The sequence below is a fragment of the Rhinopithecus roxellana genome, chromosome 9 (genome assembly GCF_007565055.1).
Source record: "Rhinopithecus roxellana isolate Shanxi Qingling chromosome 9, ASM756505v1, whole genome shotgun sequence".
NCBI classification, from domain to species: Eukaryota; Metazoa; Chordata; class Mammalia; order Primates; family Cercopithecidae; genus Rhinopithecus; species Rhinopithecus roxellana.
Window position 1 is genome coordinate 58,500,777 of NC_044557.1, and position 26,302 is coordinate 58,527,078.

The following is a 26,302-nucleotide window of genomic DNA, read 5'->3' on the forward strand; positions in this document are numbered from 1 at the left end:
AAACAGAAAAGCTTTCAGCCATTGCGTGCCTCCCGGGGGTGCAGCATTGCTCCAGGCTTTTTGCATAGACGCCCGGGCAACTGAATACAAAAAGGGCAGGCCTCCTGCGCCCTCCTTCCCACCCCCCTTCCTGCCCTGGGCGTGGAGCACCGGCCAGGTGTGGGCTTGGGTGGTTGGTTACCGCCTTTTGCAGTAGCAGCAGCGAGGAGGGGGGGTGGGCGCTCTTTCTTTTTCTCTTAGAAGAGGGTTTAGCACAGGTTTTTTCGTTCTCACTTCCACCCCGCCTTACCTCCTCCCGACCCCCCCCTTCTCCCCCTCCCCACCTATCGTCATGACGGCCTCTCCGGATTACTTGGTGGTGCTTTTTGGGATCACTGCTGGGGCCACCGGGGCCAAGCTAGGCTCGGATGAGAAGGAGCTGATACTGCTGTTCTGGAAAGTCGTGGATCTGGCCAACAAGAAGGTATTTCTTCACGTTTTCGTCTAAATGCAAGGAATGGGGCAAGAAGTTTGTGGTAGAGGTTTGGGCGGGGAGGGGGGTGGAGGTAGGTAAATAAGTGCTCCTGTTTGCCCGCTTGTGAGTCTGGACCCGCGGCCTAGGGAAGCTAGAGTAAAACCAAACTTGTTGGCCAACTGCCGTGGAGCCATTTCAGTCCTCGGCAACCTGGCTCAGGTGGGGAGGCCAGCGCTACCAAGCCTGGTTCTTTGCCCGTCGGGGGACGCCCCGCCGAGACGAGGTGGGGTCTCGGAGGCCCTGGGGTCCACTTCCAGGGCCTTTCCGACCTATCGGGTAGGGGGTGGGGGGTGGGGCGGGGGGCAGGAACGCACTGGAGCCGATGGCGAGTCAAGAGCTTTGATTCTGCGTCCGGACCCCTAGAGAGGCGCGGGTCCCCCCAGCAGGGGAGCAAGGGAGGAGGGTGCAGAAAGAAGCTCCGAAATTGAGGGAAATTGATCCCTGCTTCTCTACCTTCGGAGGTGGGACAGTTGCACGAAGTACTAGTTAGACCGGATCAGTTGGAACTGACGGAGGACTGCAAAGAAGAAACTAAAATAGACGTCGAAAGCCTGTCCTCGGCGTCGCAGCTGGACCAAGCCCTCCGACAGGTGACAGCCCCGGGTCACGCCGCCCACCCCAGCCTGGGCCCAACCCCACCGCACCCTACGCCCTCTCAGGGCGGCCCACGCGTGTTCCCGGAGCAGGGTGGCAAGACTCCCGCCCGGCCGCGTGGGTGGGAGCCCAGTCTGAGGGCCAGAGCTAACCGTTTGGGCGGGGGTCGCTGCTTCTCTTCACCTCCCGGTCCCCAGGGTTTGGGACCGACATTCACTAGTTTTCGAGTTGCTTCCAGAGTAGTTAGTGGAGCTGGAGAGTCAGCTCCATTTTGCCAATTGATTGACGTTCGGAGTTTGAATCCTAGCGCCCCCATCTCCAGGTCCAGACCCTAGACGCGCCGCTCCCCTGCGGGGTTTGGGCCCGCAGCCTTCGGGCAGGGGGCGCTGTGGCCTAGACGTGCAGGCGGGCCCGGCGGGTGTGCAAGTAGTAGCACAGTTTGGGTTGGAACCTGAAGGTGCCTGCCTGGTTTCAGGCTTCTGAACTCCCAACGACAGGCTCGGTCCGTCATTATTTCTTTAGTGGCCTTGGTCCCAGTGCCAGGGAGGTTTTTCAGGTCCGAACGTGCAAGGCTGCCCGTTGGGTCACTGCGGAACTGATGGAATCCCCTTATTAGGACTGAGGTGACCTAAAAACCGGCTGTTCCGGGGTGCTGACGGGTGCCGGATCGGGTAGGGCGGGGCGCTAAACACCTGTGCACAGATGAATGCTCTGCGCTCTCACGACCTCTGCCCTAGCACACGAGCCTCGAGTTATAGGAGAAAGCTATCCTTTCTGGGGTGTATTCATCCAAGGCTTTTTTCCAGATCTGTATACCCAGTACCCGTATTTGTTTATCAGAAGCTGGCATCTTAAGCCTGGCACATCCAAACATACAAAAAGTAACACTAGGAAATGATGTAATCCGAAGGCAACCTGCTGATGAAATGAGACATCTGACTTAAGTCTTGAGTGAATTTTTTTGTAAAAACAGAAGGGAGAATGCATTGACAAGTTTCTCCTGGGCGCGAACTGCGGATTGATTGGAAAGCTTCCCTACTTCGAGGAAGCAAGGAGGTTTGTGGGAAAGGAGTCTGTCTTTCCAAGGTTGCCCCAGCACCGGTGTCCCCCATCAGGGCCCTTATCTCAGTTTTCTCCGGCTATCGCCAAGGGGAGTTACTTTGCAGAGTTTGTAAATCGTGCATCAGTTGCATCCCTGTGTGTATCTTGTTCTTGCAGTTTAACCAGTCAGTGAGCAATGAACTGAATATTGGAGTAGGGACTTCTTTCTGTCTCTGTACTGATGGGCAGCTTCATGTCAGGCAAATCCTGCATCCTGAGGCTTCCAAGAAGGTAAGAGTGCTGGCTTCTGGAAAAAAAAAATGGTTGGATCTTTGGGGTGACTGGAAGTTTTTAAAATTTTTTAGTTTATTCAAGTTTCTCTGTTTTTAAAAATATGCATATAGGGAGTTATTTTAATGAGTACAGAATTTCAGTTTGGGAAGATGAAAAAGCTCTGGAAATGGATGGTGGTTATGGTTGCAAAATACGTTAATGTACTTAATGTTTTACTGAACCGTACTCTTAAAAATTATTAAAATGTAAATTTGGTGTTATGTATATACAAAGATACTCTTTGGTGACTTAAAATAGTCTCTTTGTTTATGTCCAATCTTCAAGATGCATGACACTCTGCCTTTCCCAAAGCTAATATGGAGTGTGAATTTTTGACATTTAAAATAACTATAGAGAGGAAAGAACTATTTTTATTATGTCATAATATACCCATTTGTATTGAAAATCCTAGAAAGGAAGGAAAAAAGAATTAAACCTTTAAAGTTGTGTTTCTAATCATTTCATTAAAAAGGCTACTTAAATAAGACAACCTTATATCTAGTGAAACCACAATCATAGCACTCTTCACTTTGTCTGATTTTAAGTTAATGTTCAAAACTGATTCTTGCATCAAAACAAAAGGGTCACCCTCATCTTTTACCTTTGCTCATTTTTTTCTGACATAGAGAGGATTACAGAGTGAGAGAAATACAGTCTTACTATAGGTAAAATGTGATTTCTCTCCCTGGATAAATACCAAGGGGCTGTGGGAAAAGGAACACCAGAGGCAACCCACCCAGTGTAGCCAATCATTGCTAATACACTGTCTCTTAACAACTTAAATTAGTTCGAGCTGTAACTTTTTATTGTGGTAGGCAGGCACTGAGCTTGAAAAGATGGAAGTAGAATATATTTAGGTACCTGTATGAGGCAAGGCTTGCAATGAAAGATGTAGACCGACAAATGACCCAGGCAAGTAAGCACAGATTTTATTTCGTTTAATATATTATGACAATTTAAAAAGTTTGAAGGAGTAACTCAAGTTCTTATGTCTTCAGGAATTCACTCCTTTTATATGAGTCTTAGTAATTATTTGATAAAAGGGGAAGAATTTTTTAAAAAAATTAAATGCTAGACTAGTTGCTACATCCTTACCAGAAATAGTGATAAGTAAGGATTACTTTTTTCCTCCCAGACTCACATGACAGAAGGACAAGACTTAATCTTTTCTGTTGGGCCAGAGGAAAATAGCTGTTTTCATTATTTAGGTGGACTGCTTTGGGCATAGGAAAACATCTGGAGAAAAAGTAAGACTTTTTCCTCAGCCACTACTATTAGGATTTTGATTAAATACAGAAACTAAAACAATTTTATAGTGAAAGTAATTCTGTATATTCATTAAAGAAAAGGGAAAATGGCAAAACATGAAATAATTCTGCCACTCAATACATTAAAATGTTCTTCTCTAACATGAACATATTTGGATATATTCTTCCAGAATTCTGTAGACAAGCATTATTTACAAAGAGCATTCATACTGCATAAGCCTTTTAGCCTACATTATTTAATAGGACATCAACATTGTTATAAGCACTAAATAAAATACTCAGTATTTTACACGGACACAACAACTTAAACTGATTATTGTTGAACATGTGAGTTACTGTCCTTACAAACAGCTTTTAAATGAGTATCTTTGTAGGTAATAGGGAGGTTTCATGGTTCTTTTGGTTGTTAACTTTTTTAAAAGCTGTGACCATGATGCAGCAATACTGATTTCAGAATATAGCATGAATAGGTCACATCTAATAAAATCCAATAGAAGGAACTTGGAGAGGAGACATTTTGCATGAACATTTAACATTTAAAAGTCTTAATTTCCTTGATGTTCTAATGTAAAAATGGGTAAAAGTTCCCAGCAAATTAACAAACAATTTTGAAATTTTAAGAAAAATCTAAATTGAGTTTTTAAAAGGATTGTCTTTAAAAGTTATTCAATGCTGAGTTATTTTGTTAAGAAAAAAACCAAAAGAAACAATAGTGTAATATTTGTCCGGACAGCTGTACTTTGCTTAATAGCTACAGTAGTGGTGCTAATAGCTAAGAATAGCAGGCAACAATTTCTCCTTTGCCTTTGGGATTTGTGAGTTTGTTTTTGTTTTTGTTTGAAGTCTAATTTGAGTTCAAAGGTACAGCTACAATATTGGTCAAGAAGACTAATGTGGGACTATTATTTGGCACAAAAATAAGCCTTTTCAGTTAATCAGGAACTTACTATTCTAATCTCACTTACTACTGAAAATATGCATTATTAGAACCCAATAGAACTACCCAGTTTTACAATCTAATCCCACATCTGTATGAAAACTGAAAGGGCTGCTAGTGCTGTCTGAAAATACAGATGTTCTAAAATGGTTATGGCTGGAAAAAAGAGTAGTATTAACAGCCAGAAAATATGACGTGTAACAGCCCAAATGTATCACAGCTTCAGAATTGTTTCGAATGGAATGCATACTGGAGCACAAACATGGTAATCCACTGCCTTAAAACAAGAATTTTTTTTCATGAGACTTGTGCATAGGATCTAATATAGAAACAGGACCAACTTTTAAAAATAAAATGACTCTTACTTTAAAATTTAAATTTTTTCCATTGTAAAATATGCTTGTATTTCAATTTTTAGGTTCCTAATTGTAAGAGAAACATTGAACCAAATTCACCTAGTTAACAGTATCTACTTTGTCCTTCCTCAGAATGTGCTATTACCTGAATGCTTCTATTCCTTTTTTGATCTTCGAAAAGAATTCAAGAAGTGTTGCCCTGGTTCACCTGATATTGACAAACTGGATGTTGCTGCAATGACAGAGTGTATCCTTTAAATCACTACTCAAGAATCATTTGAAAAGATAGTTCCAGGAAAAAAATGGTAATTCAAGAAACTTTCAAACATTTAAAATTTTGTCAGCATATGGATAAAATTGGCCTGTCCAAAATTTGTCTACTCTGCTGCGAAGCTAACACAATTATAGACATCTTTGAAAGTAGTTTTAATTAATCAGATGGTTGGATGGATTTGCAGATGGATTTTTTGGTGAGGTGATCACATGTAGAATAGGATTCAGTTTCAGATTATGTAATGTGTGTGTGTGCTGGAGAAAGAACATGAAGACTTCAGTGCAGATTCTAAGGCCACTTTTTCTTGGTTACTGTGATTTTAGGGTTTATTTTGGCTTCTTTAGAATGAAGTCAAATAGTTTTTTTAATTAGTGGATATATCCCCTTTACAAACTGAAGTTCACTGGTCCCTCTTTTAGCCTCCCCTGAGTTTTTCAAATACAAGATTATGCTAATTATAATAAGCCATCTTTGAAGATGATAAAATGGGGGTCTGGATTGTTCCCCACATTCTTTAGTTACCAAAATAATATATTTGATGCATGATATATTGTAAAAGTAATTTTATAATTACAAATCTATAATCACAAATGACCCATCATCTTACATTCATTAAGTCTTTAAAGTGCTAACTAATAAGCAGGCATGTGCTAATATATCAGATGTAAAGTTGAGTAATTGTTGCCTTGGGTGGCTTCCCAAAAGCCACTGTGAGAGTCACCATGAAGTTAAAACTAAGTTACCTTCAGTAACTTGTGGGTTGTAGATGCTTATTCCCAAACTTTCTCATTCATTTTCAGGAACTAAAGCCTGGTTTTTGTGTTACTTCAGGATTTTTTTTCCTGATTCAAGTTTGCTTGCATATATTTCATAACTACTTGTAAACAGGTCAAATCCATTTTCATTTGCCTTCTTCTTGGAGTCAGTTGGCTGGAATTCTGGCTTAGCATGACCACTAGTGTTGGGAAGAGGGTGGAATAAGTTCACTGTGATAGAATTCTTATAAGAATTTTGTTAAAAAGGTTGGTACAGCAGAAAAATTCTCACTGGTTGTTCTGTTGGTTTGAATGTTGTGTTAGACAGCTCAAGCGTCCATAACAAATACCATAGACCAGGAAGCTTAAACAACAGAAATTTACTTTCTCACAGTTCTGGAGGCTGGGATGTCCAAAATCAGGGTGTCAGCATGGTCAGGTTCTGGTGACGGCTCTTCCTGGCTTGCAGGTAGCTAGCCACCTTTTCTGGGGGGATAGCAGAAGGAGTTATCTTCTTACAAGGTCACTGCCCTATCTAATTAGACCCCTCCACCCTTTGACCTCATTTAAACTTAACTCCTAAAGACCATCTCTCCAGATAGTTAAATTGGGGGTTGGACTTCAACATGGGGGAGGTGGGGAACACAATTCAGTTCTTAAGTATAAAACTTTTTGATGCAGATAGTTGGTCTTCTACAAAATAGCCAGAGTACCTAGAGAAAAATTAGAAGACAGTGGATGAAAAATCTAATAAGCTATCTTAATTTAGAAAAAGACAACTTCTGGTTGGACGGTGTGGCTTACATCTGTAATACCAGCACTTTGGGAGGCTGAGGAGGGAGGATGGGTTGAGACCAGGAGTGCTGACACCAGCCTGGGCATTACTGCGAGAACCCATCTCTACAAAAAATAAATGAAATAAAAATATTTTTAAAAATGAAAAAAACAACTTCAGTAAGGAAAGGAAGTATATTAAGGATTATTGCGCCGGGGCAATATAGAGAAACACAACGTCAACAAAAAATAAAAAAAATTAGCTGGACATGGTTGCATAAGGCTGTAGTCCCAGCTCTACTTAGGAGGCTGAGGTGCAAGGATTGCTTGAACCCAGGAAGTCGAGGCTGCAGTGAGCTGTAATTGTGCCACTACACTCCAGCCTGGGTAACAAAGCAAGACCCTGTCTCAAAAAAAGTGGATTTTATTCTTAAATGTTTTAATATTTAATATCATACTTGTACATGTCTTTCTCATTTAACAAGTTAGAAATGCTAATAAGCTTTCTCAGCAACGGTTTTTGTGTTACATTGCTGCTGTGGTCAGTTATTTTATGACTGCTATTCAGAGGAATACTTAATTTCCCTGACTAGGCTACCAGACCAATTTCTGAGGCTAAAAGCAATTATGTCCAATCTGAATATCAACTTGTGCTCATCTGTGCAAAGTATTTCTACAATGTCTGAACTGAAGAATTGTTCTGTTCTTTCAGAGCATTAAACATTTTCCTTGCCAATATGAAAGTGACACTGAATTGGGAGATCTATAGTCATTAACCATGGTTTTGCCAAGTGGACAGAAGGTCATTTACTCTTCAGGAATTACCTGTTTCACCTGGTAAACCAGTGGGGGAGGGAAAGGGGCTTCTGTAAACACCTGGAGAAGAGCAGATAAGAGAATGTGCAGGTTGAAGTGTTCAATTTTTTTGGTTGTGAAATACTTGTATTCTTGATTGGTTGTTTTAAATGAGGATACAGAAATATCAGTTTGGACCCTCAGTGATGTCACAGTATTCTAAGTATTGGAAACATGCTTTATTAACTTTATATCCAAGTAAATTTAAAATTTTTAATAATTCATTTTTGGCTGGGCAAGGTGGCTCATGCCTGTAATCACAGCACTTTGGGAGGCCAAGGTGGGTGGATCACTTGAGGTCAAGAGTTCAAGATCAGCCTTGCCAACATGGCGAAGCCCCCTCTCTACTAAAAATACAAAAAGTAGCCAGGCATGATGGCGCACATCTGCAATCCCAGTTACTCAGGAGGCTGAGGCAGGAGAATCACTTGAACCCAAGAGGCAGAGGTTGCAGTGAGCTGAGATCACACCATTATACTCTAGCCCAGATGACATAGTGAGACAAAAAAAAATTTTTTTCATTTTTTAGAGATGGTTCCTCATATTTTGCCCTGGCTGTTCTCAAACTCCTGGCCTCAAGCCATCCTCCTGCCTTGGCCTCCCAAAATGCAGAGATTATAGCTGTTTGCCACCATATCCTGGCCTCATTTATTTTTTAATTAGTAGGCTTTATTTTTTTGAGATGTAGTCGTGCTATGTTACCCAGCCTTGTCTCAGACTCCTGAACTCAAGCAATTCTCCTGCCTCAGCCTCCTGAGAAATTCAGATTACAGGTGCATCTGCTGTACCTGTAATCTCAACTTTTTATTATTATTATTATTATTTTGAGACGGAGCCTCCCTCTGTTACCCAGGCTGGAGTGAAATGGCGCGATCTTAACCCACTGCAACCTTTGCCTCCCAAGTTCAAGCGATTCTCCTGCCTCAGCCTCCCAAGTAGCTGGGATTACAGGCGCCTGCCACTATGCCTGGCTAATTTTTGTATTATTAGTAGAAATGGGGTTTCACCATGTTAGCCAGGCTGGTCTCCAACTCCTGAGCTCAAGTTATCCACCCATCTCGGCTTCCCAAAATGCTGGGATTACAGGCGTGAGCCACTGCACCCGGCCCCAACTTTATTTTTTAGACCAGTTTTACGTTTAGAGCAAAATTGGGCAGAAAGTATAGAGTGTTCCTATATAACCCTTGTTACACACATACACACACACTCTCTTTCACTCACTGCCCCACTGTCAACATGCTGCACCGCTGAGCAGAAAGTATAGTGTTCTTACAGAACCTTTGTTATTCTCTCTCTCTTCCTCTCCTCCTCTCCACTTGCCCCATCACTGTCAAAGTGCTATACCAGAGTGGTACATTTGTTACACCTGATGAGCCTACATTGACACGTCATTATTACCCAAAGCTCATAGTTTACACTGGGTTTCACTTTTGGTCTTGTACATTATATGGATTTTGACAAATGTATAATGACGTCTATCTACCATTGTTGTATCAGAATACATTGTAGTAATAGCATGGTACAGAATAATGTTTTTTTGTTTAGTTTTGTGTTTTTACCTGCTACCTTAAAGTCTTTTATCCCTAATAGAGTAGTTTTATTGCCTTAAGACTCCTCTGTACTTTGGCCAATCATTCCTCCCTCTCCCTTAACCCCTGACAACCACCAATCTTTACTGTCTCTGTAGTCTTGCCTTTTCTGGGAGGTCATATAGTTGGAATCATGTAGTATGTAACCTTTTCAGATTGTCTTTTTAGCCAATAATATGCATTTAAGATTAGTCTATGTTTTTTCATGGCTTTATAGTTCCTTTTTAGCACTGAATTTCATTGTTTGGATGTATGGTTTGTTTATCCAAACATGGTTTGTTTATTCGCCTACAGAAGGACATCTTGGTTGCTTTCAAGTTCTTGCAAATATGAATAGTGCTGTTATAAACATCACATGGAGGTTTTCATGTGGACATAGGTTTTTTTTATTCATTTTTATTTTTATTTTTTTTGAGACAGTCTTGCTCTGTCGCCCAGGCTGGAGTGCAGCGGCGGCGATCTCGGCTCTCTGCAAGCTCCACCTCCCGGGTTCATGCCATTTTCCTGCCTCAGCCTCTGGAGTAGCTGGGACTACAGGTGCCCACCACCACGCCCAGCTAATTTTTTGTAATTTTAATAGAGATGGGATTTCACCATGTTAGCCAGGATGGTCTCGATCTCCTGACCTCTTGATCGGCCCTCCTCGGCCTCTCAAAGTGCTGGGATTACAAGCGTGAGCCATTGCGCCCGGCCTAGGATTTTTATTTATTTTGGTAAGTACCAAGGAGTGTGATTGCTGGATCATATGGGAAGAGAGTCATTTTTTATATCTCACTGCAATTTTTGTGTTTAAGGCAGACTTTTTTCCAGGGGGAATGGTGAGGGAAAGCAACCAGGCCTTGCATTTAAAAGAACAATAAGTGGAACTTGAATAATATGCAGTATTTCAAGGCATTTATGGAAGATGAAAGAAAATTATAGTGTGGTCACTTTTTTCTTTCCCCCTAAAGTCTCACTTTCGCTCAGGTTGGAGTGCATTGGTGCTGTAATGCTATCACGGTCATGGCTCACTGTAGCCTCAAACTCCTGTGCCCTAGGCTCAAGTAGTTGGGACTGCAGTCGTGCACCACTGTGCCAGGCCAATGTTGTGTATTTCTAATGGAAGAGGAGACTAAAACCCAAGTTGTAGAGTCACAAAGTCTGAGCTGAGTATACACTGCCACACAGCATTTTTGCTTTCCTGGGAGTTACTAGTGTCTGCCGAGCCAAACTTTAATCTTGAGTATTCCAAAATGAAAGCTTTGTAAGTGAAGTGCTATGTAAATGAGAAAGTAGGACCATTTTGATAAAGAAAGGGTTTAGGAATTTTTTTCTTTCTTTTTTTTTTTTTTGGAGATAGAGTCTCACTCTGTCGCCCGGACTGGAGTACAGTGACGCAATCTTGGCTCACTGCAACTTCTACCTCCCGGATTCCAGCGATTTTCCTGCCTTAGCCTCCCAAGTAGCTGGGACTATAGGGGTCTTCCACCTCGCCTGGCTGATATTTGTATTTTTTGTAGACACGGTATTTCACCATATTAGACAGGCTGGTCTTGAACTCCTGACCTCAGGTTATCCACCCACTTCAGCCTCCCAAAGTTCTGGTTTTACAGGCATGAGCCACCCCACCTGACCAGGAATTTCTTGAGTGTAGTTCTGGTTCTTATTTTTGGCACTTCTTTCCCTCTTTTGTCTTTGTATTTGTTCAAAAATACTTTTTTTTTTTTTTTTTTGAGACAGTCTCTGCCTTGCCCATGCTGGAGTACAGCGTGCAATCTCTGCGCACTGCAACCTTCGCCTTCTGGATTCAAGCAATTCTCCTGTCTCAGCCTCCCAAGTAGCTGAGATTACAGGCGTGCACCACCATGCCCAGCTATTTTTTGTATTTTTAGTAGATATGGGGTTTCACCATGTTGGCCAGGCTGGTCTGGAACTCTTGACCTCAGGTGATCTGCCCTCCTCGGCTTCCCAAAATGCTGGGATTACAGGCGTGAGCCACTGTGCCTGGTCCTAAAACACATTTCTGGTGTTGATACTAGGCCTTTGAGTTATTCCAGTTGCATTGTTGACTGCTTTTGAATCATGTGATGCTAGCTGAGAGACCTTATCTAGCAGGTAAACTGTGGATTACATGTTGTAAGCTTTTTACTTAATCAAGTGTGGGTGTTGAGGGTGTGATAATAGGGGTTGGGGCTTTTTTTTTTTTTTTTTTTTTAATTATCTTAGATCCCTTAGGGAAATTAATACTAGTTGTCTCCTGCTGAAAGGACATTTGTGTAAATGAATTCTTTTATTCATTTTTTTTTTAACTCATTTTTTCCCCCACTAATGTTGTATGGAATTACTTCCTCCTGATTTCTTAACCTGCTTTTTGTTAGCTGTTTGTCAGGAACTTACTTATTCTCACTAATCAAGACTTCTAATATTGTGTTTACTTCCCTTTGCCAAGCATTTATTAAGATTTTATTTTTCTGAAAGTATGGTAAGGAGGACAGGTGAAAAAAACTGTCAATTGACTGCTTACTACATATGCCATGAACGGCTCAGTGGGGAGCTTTCATCCCCATTTTATCACTAGGGAAACTGAGGCTTAGAGGCTTTGTCTTTAAGTTAGATGCTCTAGCATCCAACAATATACAAGGTGAAATAGTTTAGAATGCATACAATCATTTGAGGCACGCTGGCTACCTCAAATAGGTTATCTCCCTTTTAAGTTAATATCCTGTGTTTGCTCAGCACATATCAAACCGTAAAGCAGTAGAGTTAATTTTGTAAAATATGTATTCCATGATAGGGTATTGCATTCATATGTGCTGTTTGACATGATTATGATTGCCATTTCACTAGGGCAAATTTTCATTATCAGGAAAAATCACTAAACTGCTCATGCCTGCCCATTCAAAGGTTAGTAGGGTGTATATGTTTCATCACTTCTTGAGGGGTGTAAAGGATTTGGGTGTGTGTGCACATATGTGTGCTCTATTATCAGTGTGTGACATTAGCCTGTTTTTCCTATAGGTTACAATTGGGGATAATAGGATAGTAGTTAAGAACATGAACACTGGGGGTAATTTATTTGACCCCCCAGCCTCAGTTTCCCCATCTTAAAATGGGTAAGACTATTGTATAAGGATTAATGAGATAGTGTGTGCTGCCACTTAGCTGGTGGTTAGCCTGCCCCACACTCTGCAATGTTGACTGATCCTGTGGACCCTACCTGGTTTTCGAGTGTCTCAGAACAGGAAAAACAGCTGATAAGGGACTATGGAAATTACTTCCTTATTGTTTTAAAACTTATATAAACTATTTTACACATATAATTTTTTTTTAACCTTATGTTAGACTATATGTAGACCTTTCAAAGTGTCAGCTACATGTTAGTACAGGTAAACTTGAAGGTTAGGAGTTCATTCTAACAGTGAAATGAGCTGGGACTTTATAATTTTACAAACCTTCACTGTCTTGTAAAGGTGAAGGCTAACACCGAATCCTCCTTGGTACTTTTCTGTATATGAAAGGGATTTTAATATATATAATATATCATCAAGTATACAGATAAGCTGGGCCAGTAGGTGACCTTGTTAGCTGGAGGGGGAAGGAATTATCTCTGGCATCACATTAGCGTGACATGAGCCAAATCGGCAAGGACACTGGTCTGTCATCTGCAGTGAGTGAAGTGACTAGAAATACTGCATATTCCTTGCCAGCCCTCAGACTGGTGTTAATTAAGTGTGGTTTGTTTTAATTATAAAATATTTTGCCCTGGTACAGTGGGTAACGCCTGTAATTCCAGCACTTTGGGAGGCCGAAGCAGGTGGATAACCTGAGGTCAGGAGTTTGAGACCAGCCTGGCCAACATGGCGGAACCCCATCTCTACTAAAAATACAAAAATATCTGGGTGTGGTGGCAGGTACCTGTAATCTCAGCTACTCAGGAGGCTGAGGCATGAGAATTGCTTGAACCTCAGCGACAGGCTGCAGTGAGCCAAGATCATGCCACTGTACTACAGCCTGGGTGACAGCGAGACTCCATCTCAAAAAAATAAAATATTTTACTTTTAAAATGGGAGTTTGGAAATTTCAAATTAATCCTTTTGTTTTAGAAAGCTTTGGAAGACTTATCAAGGAGTCTCTCTTTTTCCTAATTTGTTTATCCCATATAAGTGTCTTTTTCCAAAGTAAAGTTTTTAATATCCTTTGTTGAATGAGGCCCTACCTCCATCTTATTCCTTCTAGGGTATAATTGACTTACTAGGTTTGTTGGAAATCCTTCTGCATGACTCTTCAGTACAATAATATCTCCAAGAAGTAATGTTTGTTAGGTAGGGATCTTATTTTTTACCCTCTAAGAGCAAGAGGCTGAGTGCAGTGGCTCATGCCTGTAATCTCACCACTTTGTGACACTAAGGCAAGGGGACTGGAGCCCAGGAGTTCAAGACCAGCCTAAGCAACACAGGGAGATGCTGTCTCTACAAAAATAAATCTAAAAATTAGCTAGGTGTGGAAGCACACTCTTCTGGTCCCAGCTACTTGGGAGGCTGAAGTGGGAGGATCACTGGAGCCCAGGATGTCAAAGTTATGTAGTGAGCCTTAATCACACCACTGCATTCAAGCGTGAAGATCCTGCCTCATCAAAAAAAAAAAAAAAAAGCTGGGAAGTAAGGTTTAAAGCTAAGGTTGCATTAGCCTGAGAAAGCTGGTTGGGATATGACAAAAGTAGGGTTTTAAGTATGTGTGTATCTGTGTCTGAGGTTTTTTGTTTTTTTTTTTTCCCTGATATGGAGTCTCACCCTGTCACCCAGGCTAGGATACAGTGTGCAATCTCAGCTCATTGCAACCTCCACCTCCCGGGTTTGAAGGATTCTCATACCTCAGCCTCCCAAGTAACTGCTGGGATTACAGATGTGCATCACCATGCCTGGCTAATTTTTTAACTTTACTTTTAGTAGAGATGGGGTTTCACCATGTTGGCCAGGCTGGTCTCAAACTCCTGGTGTCAAGTGATCCACCCACCTTGGCCTCCCGAAGTATTGGGATTACAGGGGTGAGCCACCACACCTGGCTTCTATTTTTTTTTTTAATTTTATTTTTACGTTTTTCACTCCTCTCCGCTCATACCTAGGTTTTAGATTTTTTCCCCCAGCATTTTATTGCTGGTGTTAAATAGTTTTGGTTGTTTTGACTTCTGGTTATATTTTCTTATGGTGACATTTTTTGTTTCCTTCAAAGCTCACTTTAAAATATATCAGATTATATGTAGAACTTAAATTTAAAATTATGCAACCAAACTGGGCACGGTGGCTCAGGCCTGTAATCCCAGCATTTTGGGAGGCTGAGGTGGGCAGATCACTTGAGCTCAGGAGTTTTCAGACCAGCCTGGCCACCGTGGTGAAACCCTATCTCTACAAAAAATACAATTAGCCAGGCATGGCGGCATTTGTCTGTAATCCCAGCTACTTGGGATGTCAAGGCTGGACAATCATTTGAACTCGGGAAGTGGAGGTTGCAGTAAGCCGAGATCACGCCACTGCACTCCAGCTTGGGCAACAGAGTGAGACCCTGTCTCGAAAAAAATAAATAAATTAAGCAAACAGCTAGGTTTGGTGGCACACGCTTGTAATCCCAGCTACTCCGGAGGCTGAAGTGCGAGGGTCACTTGAACCCCAGGAGTTCTGGGCTGTAGTGCGGTATGCCCATCCAGTGTTCACAGTAAGTTCATCATCAATATGGCGACCTCCGGGAGTGGAGTGGAGGGTTGCCTAAGGTGGAGTGAACTGTCCCAGAAACAGAGCAGGTTAAAACTCATGAGCTGATCAGTAGTGGGATCACACCTATGAATAGCCACCGCGCTCCAGCCTAGGCAACATAACAGGACCCTAGTCTCAAAAAAAAAATAAAAATAAAAAGGACAACTCTTATTTTTTTTTGAGACGGAGTCTCACTGTCGCCCAGGCTGGAGTGCAGTGGCGCTATCTCAGCTCACTGCAAGCTCCGCCTCCCGAGTTCACGCCATTCTCCTGCCTCAGCCTCCTGAGTAGCTGCGACTACAGGCCCCCGCCACCACGCCCGGCTAATTTTTTGGGTTTTTTTTTTTTTTTTTTTTTTTTGAGACGGAGTCTCGCTCTGTCGCCCGGGCTGGAGTGCAGTGGCCGGATCTCAGCTCACTGCAAGCTCCGCCTCCCTGGTTTACGCCATTCTCCTGCCTCAGCCTCAGCCTCCCGAGTAGCTGGGACTACAGGCGCCCACCACCTCGCCCGGCTAGTTTTTTTTTTTTTTGTATTTTTTTAGTAGAGGCGAGGGTTTCACCATGTTAGCCAAGATGGTCTCAATCTCCTGACCTCGTGATCCACCCCCTTCGGCCTCCCAAAGTGCTGGGATTACAGGCGTGAGCCACCGCGCCCGGCCCATAAAGGCAACTCTTTTAAGAGTAACATCTCTATCACATGATTTTAGAAAATTCAGTTTTTAGATGGAAGACTAATCAACTTTTCTTTTTTTTTTTTGTTTTTTTTTTTTTTTTTGAAACGGAGTCTCGCTCTGTCACCCAGGCTGGAGTGCAGTGGCTGGATCTCAGCTCACTGCAAGCTCCGCTTCCCAAGTTCACGCTATTCTCCTACCTCAGCCTCCAAAGTAGCTGGAACTACAGGCTCCCGCCACCTCGCCCGGCTAGTTTTTTGTATTTTTTAGTAGAGACGGGGTTTCACCGTGTTAGGCAGGATGGTCTCGATCTCCTGACCTCGTGATCCACCCGTCTGGGCCTCCCAAAGTGCTGGGATTACAGGCGTGAGCCATCGCGCCCTGCCCAACTTTTCTCTTTTTTTCTTGCTATGTTTTATCAGCTACTCCTTTGTTCGTTAACACAGGTATTATAAGCCTGTGGACATGAAATTGTGTTACTGTACAGTAAATGAAAGTAAACCATAGGAATGGACTTAACGTCTTGTGAGGGTTCTGTGGCAAGGGAAAACAGCTTTCAGGTGAAACTTCGAATTGGAGTAATTATAAAATAGTTTAAACTTGTCTGAGTTAATGTATCACCTTATTAAAAACTTAGTTTGAAAAGATATTTACAAGTAAAAATGGGATGTTCTGAAACCAGATGTGACCAATTTTAGGTAGTTGGGAAGGATAACTTTTTTAAGTAGATAAGCTAATATTCATAAACTTCATAAAATTTCTCTCTGAATTATATCCTCAGCTAACGCAAGTATGAATTAAATCCTCAAGCCTGTTTCACCAGTGGTGGTCATAAGGAAAGTGTCCCTCTTGTTAATATATAGACCAAGTCTCTCTAGATTCCTCTAACATGCATATGAAATTTTACTTGCTCAATTGCAGCCTGAAATGATGAGTTTTGTTCCCACCACCTCTGCCTGTACCCTTCCTCATTTCCTTGAGGCATTTCTCATTTGTAAAGCTGGCTAAGCCTGTTTGTACTGTTGTGGCTGCCTTGAGGGCAGAATGAGTAAGTTGCGTGAGGAGCTATAAATCAGGAGGCACAGACTCATCTTTCCTTCCCTCAAGATCAGACGTGCAGCAAGTAATTCAATATATACTTATAAATTGATAGGGGAAAGAATTACTACTAAAACTTGTTTTCTCATTCCTCTCTCTCACTCGTTTTCAGTGATGCTAAGGATCATAGATTGAAGAAACTGGCCTACTGAGGCTGTGTGTGTGTGTGTGTGTGTGTAAGGAGATGGCTTGGGCATTCAGGAGGTTGGGTGACTTACAAGTTGTTACACAGCTTAGCGCCGCTGATCCTGGTTGTGATGGCTCAAAGGGAGACGTGTTGGGACGTGTTATGTGGCACCAAGGTAGCCAAATGTAAAGAACATATTCTTAGTTAAAAAGTAGAATTCATTAAAATGATTCTTCATCTACAAGTCTATTTTTAACCAGGCAGGAATGCTTTCCATTTTTACTTTTGATCTCTGTCTGCTTTCGTTGACTTTTATCTATGAATTTATAAAACTTCTCACACACTATTGCTCAATAGTCAAATCATAGCTGTCGTGTAATCTCACCTCCATTACCCAGCAACCAGGTGACTGGGTGAACTACGGAACATCACAATCCCAGTGGTTTGTTTGAGATGGAGTCTTGCTCTGTCACCCAGGCTGGAGTGCAGTGGCCATGATCTCTGTTCACTGCAACCTCTGCCTCCCGGGTTCAAGCGATTCTTGTGCCTCAGTCTCCTGAGTAGCTGGGATTACAGGCATGCGCCACCACATCGAGCTAATTTTTGTATTTTTAGTGGAGACAGAGGTTCACCATGTTGGCCAGGCTGATCTCAAAACTCCTGACCTCCAAGTGATCCACCCACCTCGGCCTCACAAAGTGCTGGGATTACAGGCGTGAGCCACCATGCCCAGCCTTAGTTAGTTTCTACAACTGTTTGGTTTTGCTATAATCTATCTGTCAGGGTTATTACGAGAATTGGAAGAAATAGGGAGTGGTTGGCACAAAATGGTGTCCAATAAATGCCACCGTTTAAGTCAGTAGATCCTTGGAAGCTATAGAGATGGTGATAGATGGAAAGAGATCAGAGGAAGATGGGGGCCTACACCCAGAAAATGTTAAGACGGTCAAGAAGATAGCATAACATTATAGGAATAGTATCTAATGAACTCTTAAATTGACGGTTGTGGCCAAGAACAGTTTTGGTGGGTCATTTGTGGCCTAGTTTGGTTCGGGGATTAAGATAAGAGTGCTTTCCTTATAGGGTGGTACCTGAGCAATGCTGAGAAGGCTAGGTAATCCTGCCATTAATAGATGAGACGAAAGCTTAATTTGAATGGAATATACTTTTATACTCCTTTCAAATCTAAATTTTCCCCATATTCTGTTTTGAGATTGACTGACAAACATTCCTGTGGCATCCTTTTTATCTGGCCATCTTTTTGTAATCTCCATTCTTCTGTAATAGGTCAGAGGTCAATAACCTTTTGCTATAAAGGGCTAGAAAGTCAATGTTAGGTTTTGCAGGGCACATTAGTGTCTGCTCACACAGGTGCACCTTGTTTTAGTGTGCTTTACTTTATTGCGCTTCACAGTTGTTGTATTTTGTCTTTTTTTTAATTTTTGAGACAGGATCTTGCTCTGTCACCCAGGCTGGAGTGCAGTGGTGTACTTCTTGACCTCCCGGGCTCAAGCGATCCTCCCACCTCAGCCTCCTGAGTAGCTGCAATGACAGGCCAATTTGTTACTTTGTAGAGATGAGGACTTGATATCTCAGGCTGGTCTTGAACTCCTGGGTTCAAGTGATCCTCCCACCTCGGCCTCCCAAAGTGCTGGGATCACAGGCGTGAGCCACCGTGTCTGCCCAGTTTTGTTTTGTTTAAAATAAAAAAGAAAACGGAAGGTTTGTAGCAACTCTGCATTCAGCAAGTCTATTGACACCATTTTTCCAACAACATTTGCTTACTTGTCTCTCTGTCACCTTTCAAACGTTGTCATTATTCTGTTGTGGCGATCTGTAATCACTGGTCTTTGTTACTGGTGTAATTGTTTTGGGGCCAGCAAAGCAGGGCCATATTAGGTGGCAAACTTAATTGGTCAATGTTGTGTGTGTTCGGCTGTTCCAACTGGTAGTTACCCCTTCTCTCTCCCTCTCCTTGGGACTCCCAATTCCCTGAAACACAATATTGAAATTAAGCCAATTAACCCTACAGTAGCATCTAAGCATTCAAGTGAAAGTAAGAGTTGCATATGTCTCACTTTAAATCAAAAGCTAGACATGATTAAGCTTAGTCAGGAAGACACGTCAAAAGCTAAAGTAGGCCAAAAGCCAGGCCTTTTGTACCAGATGATTTGCCAAGTTGCATAAAGGAAAATTTCTTGAAGACTCCAATGAATATATGAATGATAAGAAAGCAAAACATTATAGGGTATTAACCTGAGCAAAGATGAGAAGGCTGGGTCCCACTTGTCATTTATAGAAGACAGGAAAGTGTAATTTGAATGGAATATACTTATTGCTATGATACGGAGAAAGTGTGAGTGGTCTGGATAGATCAAACTAGCTACAACATTCCCTTAAGCCAAAGTGCAATCTAGAGTAAGGCCCTAAGTCTCTTCAATTCTATGAAGGCTGAGAAAAGTGAGGAAGCTGCAGAAGAAAAGCTAGCAAAGATTGGTTTATGAGATTGAAGGAAATAAGTCATCTCTACGACATAATTCAAAGTGAAGCAGAAAATGCTTATGGAGAAGTTGCAGTGAGTTATCCAGAAGATTTAGCTAACTGATGAAGGTAGCTACACTAAACAGCAGATTTTCAATGTACTAGAAACAACCTTCTGTTAGAAGATGACGCCATCCTGGACTAACATAGCTAGAGAAGATAAATCAATGCCTTGCTTCAAAAGTTGATTCTCTTGTTATAGGCTAATGTAGCTGGTGACTTTAAGTTGAAGCTAATGCTCATTAGCCATTCTAAAAATCCTAGAGTTCTGAAGAATTATGCTAAATTGACCAGGTGTGGCAACTCATGTCTGTAATCCCAGCACTTTGGGAGACCGAGGTAGGTAGATCATTTGAAGCCAGGAGTTCAAGACCAGGCTGGCCAACATGGTGAAACCCCATCTCTACTGAAAAATACAAAAATGAGGCCGGGTGTAGTGGCTTATGCCTGTAATCCCATCACTTTGGGATGCTGAGGCAGGTGGATCAGCTGAGGTCAGGAGTTCGAGACCATCCTGGCCAACATGGTGAACCCCATCTCTAAAAATACAAAAATTATCTGGGTATGGTGGCGCATGTCTGTAATCCCACCTGCTCGGGAGGCTGAGGTAGAGGTTGCAGTGAGCTGAGGTCGTGCCACTGCACTCCAGCCTGGGCGAGAGAGCAAGACTGTCAAAAACAACAACAACAACAAAGAAAACCAAGAATTACGCTAAGTCAACTCTGCCTGTGCCCTCAAACAGCATCACAGGCTACCAAGGAATCTTTGATGAAAGGAAGAGGCAATGGATGTGGCAAACTTCATCGTTGTCTTATTTTCAGAAATTGCCACAGCCACCCCAACGTTTAGCAACCATCACCCTGATCCATCAGCAGCCATCAACATCTAGGTAAGATCCTCCAGCAGCAAAAAGATTGACTCACTGAGGGCTCAGATGATTAACATGTTTAGCAACAAAGTTATGTTGTTTTTTATTTTTGGAGACACAGTCTACCTCTCGCCCAGGCGGGAGTGCAGTGAGGTGTTCTCAGCTTACTACAACCGCCACCTCCTGGGTTTAAGCGATTCTCTTGCCTCAGCCTCGTGAGTAGCCGGGATTACAGGCATGCGCCACCACGCCTGGCTAATTTTTGTATTTTTAGTAGAGACGGGGTTTCACCATATTGGCCAGGCTTGGTCTGGAACTCCTGGTCTCCCAGTGATCCTCCCGCCTCAGCATCCCAAAGTACTGGGATTACAGGTGTGAGCCACTGTGCCCCTCTGCAACAAGGTATTTTTGAATTAAGGCATGTACATTTTTTAAAAGACATAATGCTATTGAATACTTAGTACAGTCAAAACATAACTTTTATATGTAGTGGGAAACCCACAAAATTGTGTGATTTGCTTTATTGTGATATTCACTTTAATACAGTGCTCTAGAACCAAGCCTACCATATTTTCAAGGTATGCCGCTATTTGATGGAAACACATCCATATTTTAGAGAGATTCATAAAACGTCATGTGAATTCCTGGTTTCACCCTCAAACCAAGTTCAAGCACTGTGTTTTGAAGAGTATACTTTTGGTAAAGAAGCACATTGGCCTGTGTTGACTCTGAGTGCTTGAATTGTTTCCAAAATTTGCTGTCTAGAACTAGCATCTGCTGTCATCAAAGGTGGACTATCCTACAGGGCTCCAAAAGTGTTCTATAATGGAATTTCTAAGCAAAAGTGGCAATGTGGAAGTAATATCACATCAGTAATCTGTGGTGTCCATCTCAAACATTAGGCCAAAAAAAGTCATTTCATACCTTGTATTGATAATGTCACCATATCTTGAAATCGGCATGGTCATTGCCTTGTGTGTGCTTTACAGCTTCAGAGAATTAAATATTCTAATTAACTTTGTTGCATACTTTGATTCAAAATGAAATGAAAATGCTCAGTATTCATTTGCTACAACTGGATAGATAAAAGTCGTGTTCCTGGTAATATCTCAGGACTGGATTGATTTGGCTCTTTTACCCAAAAGGGCAGTTGGAGCCTAAGTTGAATGACTGACTGATGGGAGGCAGCCATTCTGAGATTTTTTTTTTTTTTTTTTTGAGATGGAGTCTCACTCTGTGGCCCAGGTTGGAGTGCAGTGGTGCGATCTCAGCTCACTGCAAACTCCGCCTCCCGGGTTCATGCCATTCTCCTGCCTCAGCCTCCGGAGTAGCTGGGACTACAGGCGCCCGCCACCATGCCCGGCTAATTTTTTGTATTTTCGGTAGAGACAGGGTTTCACCGTGTTAGCCAGGATGGTCTCGATCTCCTGACCTTGTGATCCACCGGCCTCGGCCTCCCAAAGTGCTGGGATTACAGGCCTGAGCCACCGCGCCCGGCCCATTTTGAGATTTCTAAAGGAAGCTCGGCTAGATCCATCTTCCCTCTCTTGGCTTGGTATAGGTTTAATTTTGATTTAGAAGTAACCTGATTTTACCTTTCCAAAGTGTTTCCTTAACTTAATCTCACAGATTTAAATTTTGAGAAGAATAGTTCAGTCTCTCGATATGGAGCCTCTCAAGTTGAAGATATGGGGAATATAATTTTAGCAATGATTTCAGAGCCTTATAGTAAGTATTGCTTTTATAGTAGTGCAGTCCCAGAATTCGTACTATTTTTCTCTTACCTATACTCAAATTTCCTCCTGCAACTTTGTCTCCCTAATCACTAAATGATGACTTCCATGTTCTCATTTTTAGATCACAGATTTTCAGATCCAGAGAGAGTGAATTACAAGTTTGAAAGTGGGACTTGGTAAGTGCTCGAGTACTATTTATTTGAGCTTTTTAACTTGTTTTTGTTTGTTTCGTTTTGTTTTGGGACAGAGTCTCACTCTGTTGCCCAGGCTGGAGTGCAGTGGCATGATTTCGGCTCACTACAAGCTCCGCCTCCCAGGTTCACGCCATTCTGCCTCAGCCTCCGAGTAGCTGGGACTACGGGCACCAGCCACCACGCCCAGCTAATTTTTTGTATTTTTAGTAGAGACGAGGTTTCACTGTGTTAGTCAGGATGGTCTCGATCTCCTGACCTCGTGATCCGCCTGCCTCGTCCTCATAAAGTGCTGGGATTACAGGTGTGAGCCACCGTGCCTGCCCTTTAACTTGTTTTTGTTCATATTGTGCCACTTAATTCTTGTCATATTTTAGAAACTTTACTAATCCTTTTAGCTATCCTTTCTCACTGTTAGGTCATCTGTAAAAGAAGGTTGTATTACTTAGAGCTTGGATATTGGGAATATCCCAATATTCAAGCTCTTTATGTATGTAATGACTTAGTGGCATCTTTAGTCACCCTGACCTTAAGTATATTATATGCTCGTATCCGTGATTGTTATTTTGGTCTCCCCAAACTATCCAATCTTTCACTTAGAAAATTTCCAAAGGAGAAATTGTAGGCTTTAATAGAGTTCACAGTTTTTACTGAGATAAAATTTTACGTACCTTCTATAAGTACTTTATTTATTTATTTATTTTTGAGACACTGTTGCTCTGTTGCCCAGGCTGGAATATCGTGGTATGATCTCTGCTCACTGCAACCTCCGCCTCCCGGGTTCAAGCGATTCTCGTGCCTCAGCCTCCCCAGTAGCTGGGATTACATATGTGTGCCATCACACCTGGCTAAGTTTTGTATTTTTAGTAGAGAATGGGGTTTTGCCATGTTGACCAGGCTGGTCTCAAACTCCTGGCCTCATGTGATCCACCACCTTGACCTCCCAAAGTGCTGGGATTACAGGTGTGAGCCACTGTGCCTGCCTATATATGTTTCTACTTTAAAGCCAAGGAAATAGCTGGGGAGAAGTATGAAGTGGTATCTGTTAGTGATCGCAGGTAGACCTGTTTGTAAATCACTCTAATGAATTGAGTGTTTGCTTGGTCTCTGGAGTGAACAGAAACTTCTGACAGCTTTGCCCACGGAGACTTTGAGGCCGATTTAGTTGTGAAGAAAGTGACTTATTAAGAAAATGTCCTGAGAGAACTGAAAATATGAACTTAGGAGGGATGAGACATCAAAATGTGTCAAAATATATAATAAGTGATTTGCAAGTGAGTCATTAAGGTGTAGGAACTCACAGGCATTTCTATGGACATTCTCTGGGATGGCTCCCTGGTTTGATGTGGGGGATATTTTAATGGCAGACTTCCTACCATGCACACATATTCCTCTTGCGGGTTACTTGTCAGCTTTATTCTGATCCTAAATTCGGCTGCTAAACTGGATTTAAACCCCACATGTATACTGGCTAGATTTGAGAATGAATTCAAACCTATATTTTGGAGTTCTAGGAATTTTCAGGACATGAGGGTGCCAAGCAAACATTTCTTCTTTTTTTTTTTTGAGATGGAGTCTCACTCTATTGCCCAGGCTCGAGTGCAGTGGCACAATCTCAGCTCACTGCAGCCTCCACCTTCCAGGTTCAAGTGATTCTCCTGCCTCGGCCTCCCAAGTAGCTGGGATTGTAAACGTACACCACCATGCCCGGCTAATCTTCGTAATTTTAGTAGACATGGGATTTTACCATGTTGGCCAGGCTGGTCACGAACTCCTGACCTTGGGTGATCCACCTACCTCAGCCTGCCAAAGTGGTGGGATTACAGGCATGAGCCACCACGCCTGGCCTTCCTCAGCTTTGATAGATAGATGGTTTGCTGAGTAAGCTAGCTGTGTTGGGCCTACACAGTCAGCCATCTTTTTATAATGAACCACCTAAACAGTACTTTGAGCTGTACCCACCTGATTTACAAACAGGTCTACCTGCGATCACTAACAGATACCACTTCATACTTCTCCCCAGCTATTTCCTTGGCTTTAAAGTAGAAACATATATAGGCAGGCATAGTGGCTCACACCTGTAATCCCAGCACTTTGGGAGGTCAAGGTGGTGGATCACATGAGGCCAGGAGTTTGAGACCAGCCTGGTCAACATGGCAAAACCCCATTCTCTACTAAATTATGTGTACCCACATAATTTTTGAGGTTATAAGGAAAATCGAGTAGTGTTGGTAGTCTGAACATCAAATAATACATCCTGTGTAACTAGGCAGTTGTCTTGCAGGGGGTAATGGGTGTCTGACTTGCTAGCATTTATCATGCAACCTGAAGTTTTGCTTCATCCACAGCAGCAAGATGGAACTTATTGATGATAACACCATAGTCAGGGCACGAGGTTTACCATGGCAGTCTTCAGATCAAGATATTGCAAGATTCTTCAAAGGACTCAATATTGCCAAGTTGGTTTTCTTCAATATCTATTTTACTTAATCCCAAAGGGGTAATGGATTCTCTTTTTTTTTTCTCACTGTATTTTTTTTCTACTTGCTATCTGTTTTATCATTCTCAAAGGGGAGGTGCAGCACTTTGTCTGAATGCTCAGGGTCGAAGGAACGGAGAAGCTCTGGTTAGGTTTGTAAGTGAGGAGCACCGAGACCTAGCACTACAGAGGCACAAACATCACATGGGGACCCGGTATATTGAGGTATGTCCTCAAAACCTGAACCCCTGGACATCGCGAATGAGAATTAACATAGGGTCAGAAACACTAACTTCTCTGTCTTTTCTCAGGTTTACAAAGCAACAGGTGAAGATTTTCTTAAAATTGCCGGTGGTAAGTGCCTTTTATATAATGTGGCTTTAGTTAATAAGAATATAAAAATTTTGCATACTTAAATTTAGCAAGAGTGGATAAATAGGGTCATGAATGGTTTTTATTTTCTAATGGAACATAGGAATAGATTTTCTTCCCCAGAAGTAGAAGCTTCCAGTAATAACAGTGAGCTTAATGTATAACACTTGTCTTAAGGCTTGAGCCAACCTACTATAGTTAAATAGCCATTGAAAATAGTACTATATGAAGGTGAAAAGGTGATATGAAGTTGTATGCATATGGAAAGGCTAGGTTGTTTTGTTTTGTTTTTTTGGAAACAGAGTTTTGCTCTGTCACCCAGACTAGAGTGCAGTGGCACAATCTCAGCTCATTGCAACCTCCACCTCCCAGGCTCAAGCAGTTCTTGTGCCTCCGCCTCCAAACGTCTGGGCTTATAGGTGTGTGTCACCATGCCTGGCTAATTTTTTGTATTTTTAATAGAGATGGGGTTTCACCATGTTGGCCAAGCTGGTCTGGAACCCCTGGCTTCAAATTGATCCTCCTGCCTCAGCCTCCCAAAGTGCTGGGATTACAGGCCTGAGCCACTGTGCCCGGCCAGGAAATGATATTCTTGAAAAGAGTCAGAAAACTGCTTTCAAACAGCTATGCTGCAATAACTGGGATTGTTGCACATGTGCTTCTAATTTTTCTCTAAACTTAACACATGAGTCACCAGAAACATGGTAGTTTTGGGTCTCACAGATTTTTGGATACATATTTACAGTAATATGGTTAAAAAGAGGGTGGAACAGATGTGGTTTTTATCCAGTTATTTAGTGATTAATAACTTTAATTTCTTTAAAGGAAGTAACAGATGCATAAAACATTCACTGTGCTTTTTGTCTGATATTTTTCTATACATGTATCTAATTTGTAAGTTTCTTTTGCTCATTCATATTGTTTTATAATTTCCTTTTAATGTATTATGAACATCCTACATTACTCAATTTTCTTAAATGTTAATTGCTACGTAGTATTATATGTACTGTAATATTTTAAAACATCCCTGTTGGAGCTGGGCACATGGCTTGTGCCTGTAATTCCAGCTACTTGGGAGGCTGAGACAGGGAGGATTGCTTGAGCCTTGCTGTATTTTGAGAATGGCCTGAGCAACATAGTGAGATTCTGTCTGTAATAAATAAAATATCCCTGTTGAGCATTTAGAACTCATTTCCAACTTTTG

At 42.1% G+C, this 26,302-nt stretch overlaps 1 protein-coding gene across 7 annotated transcripts in view; it reads left to right on the forward strand.

Moving 5' to 3' along the window:
- The window catches only part of ESRP1 (epithelial splicing regulatory protein 1), a 73,948-nt gene continuing 47,646 nt past the window's right edge, over nt 1-26,302 (forward strand). For 6 of the 7 annotated variants that reach the window (XM_010358606.2, XM_010358608.2, XM_010358610.2 and 3 more), the window contains exons 1-9: nt 2-463; nt 976-1,104; nt 2,327-2,440; nt 5,176-5,290; nt 21,950-22,048; nt 22,178-22,232; nt 24,596-24,706; nt 24,819-24,951; nt 25,038-25,080. In XM_010358606.2, coding sequence (XP_010356908.1) covers nt 332-463; nt 976-1,104; nt 2,327-2,440; nt 5,176-5,290; nt 21,950-22,048; nt 22,178-22,232; nt 24,596-24,706; nt 24,819-24,951; nt 25,038-25,080 — 931 coding nt within the window. In that variant the 5' untranslated portion in view covers nt 2-331. Of the gene's footprint in view, nt 464-975; nt 1,105-2,326; nt 2,441-5,175; nt 5,291-21,949; nt 22,049-22,177; nt 22,233-24,595; nt 24,707-24,818; nt 24,952-25,037; nt 25,081-26,302 lie in introns of all 7 variants that reach the window. The other variant, XM_010358609.2, reaches the window with a different exon arrangement.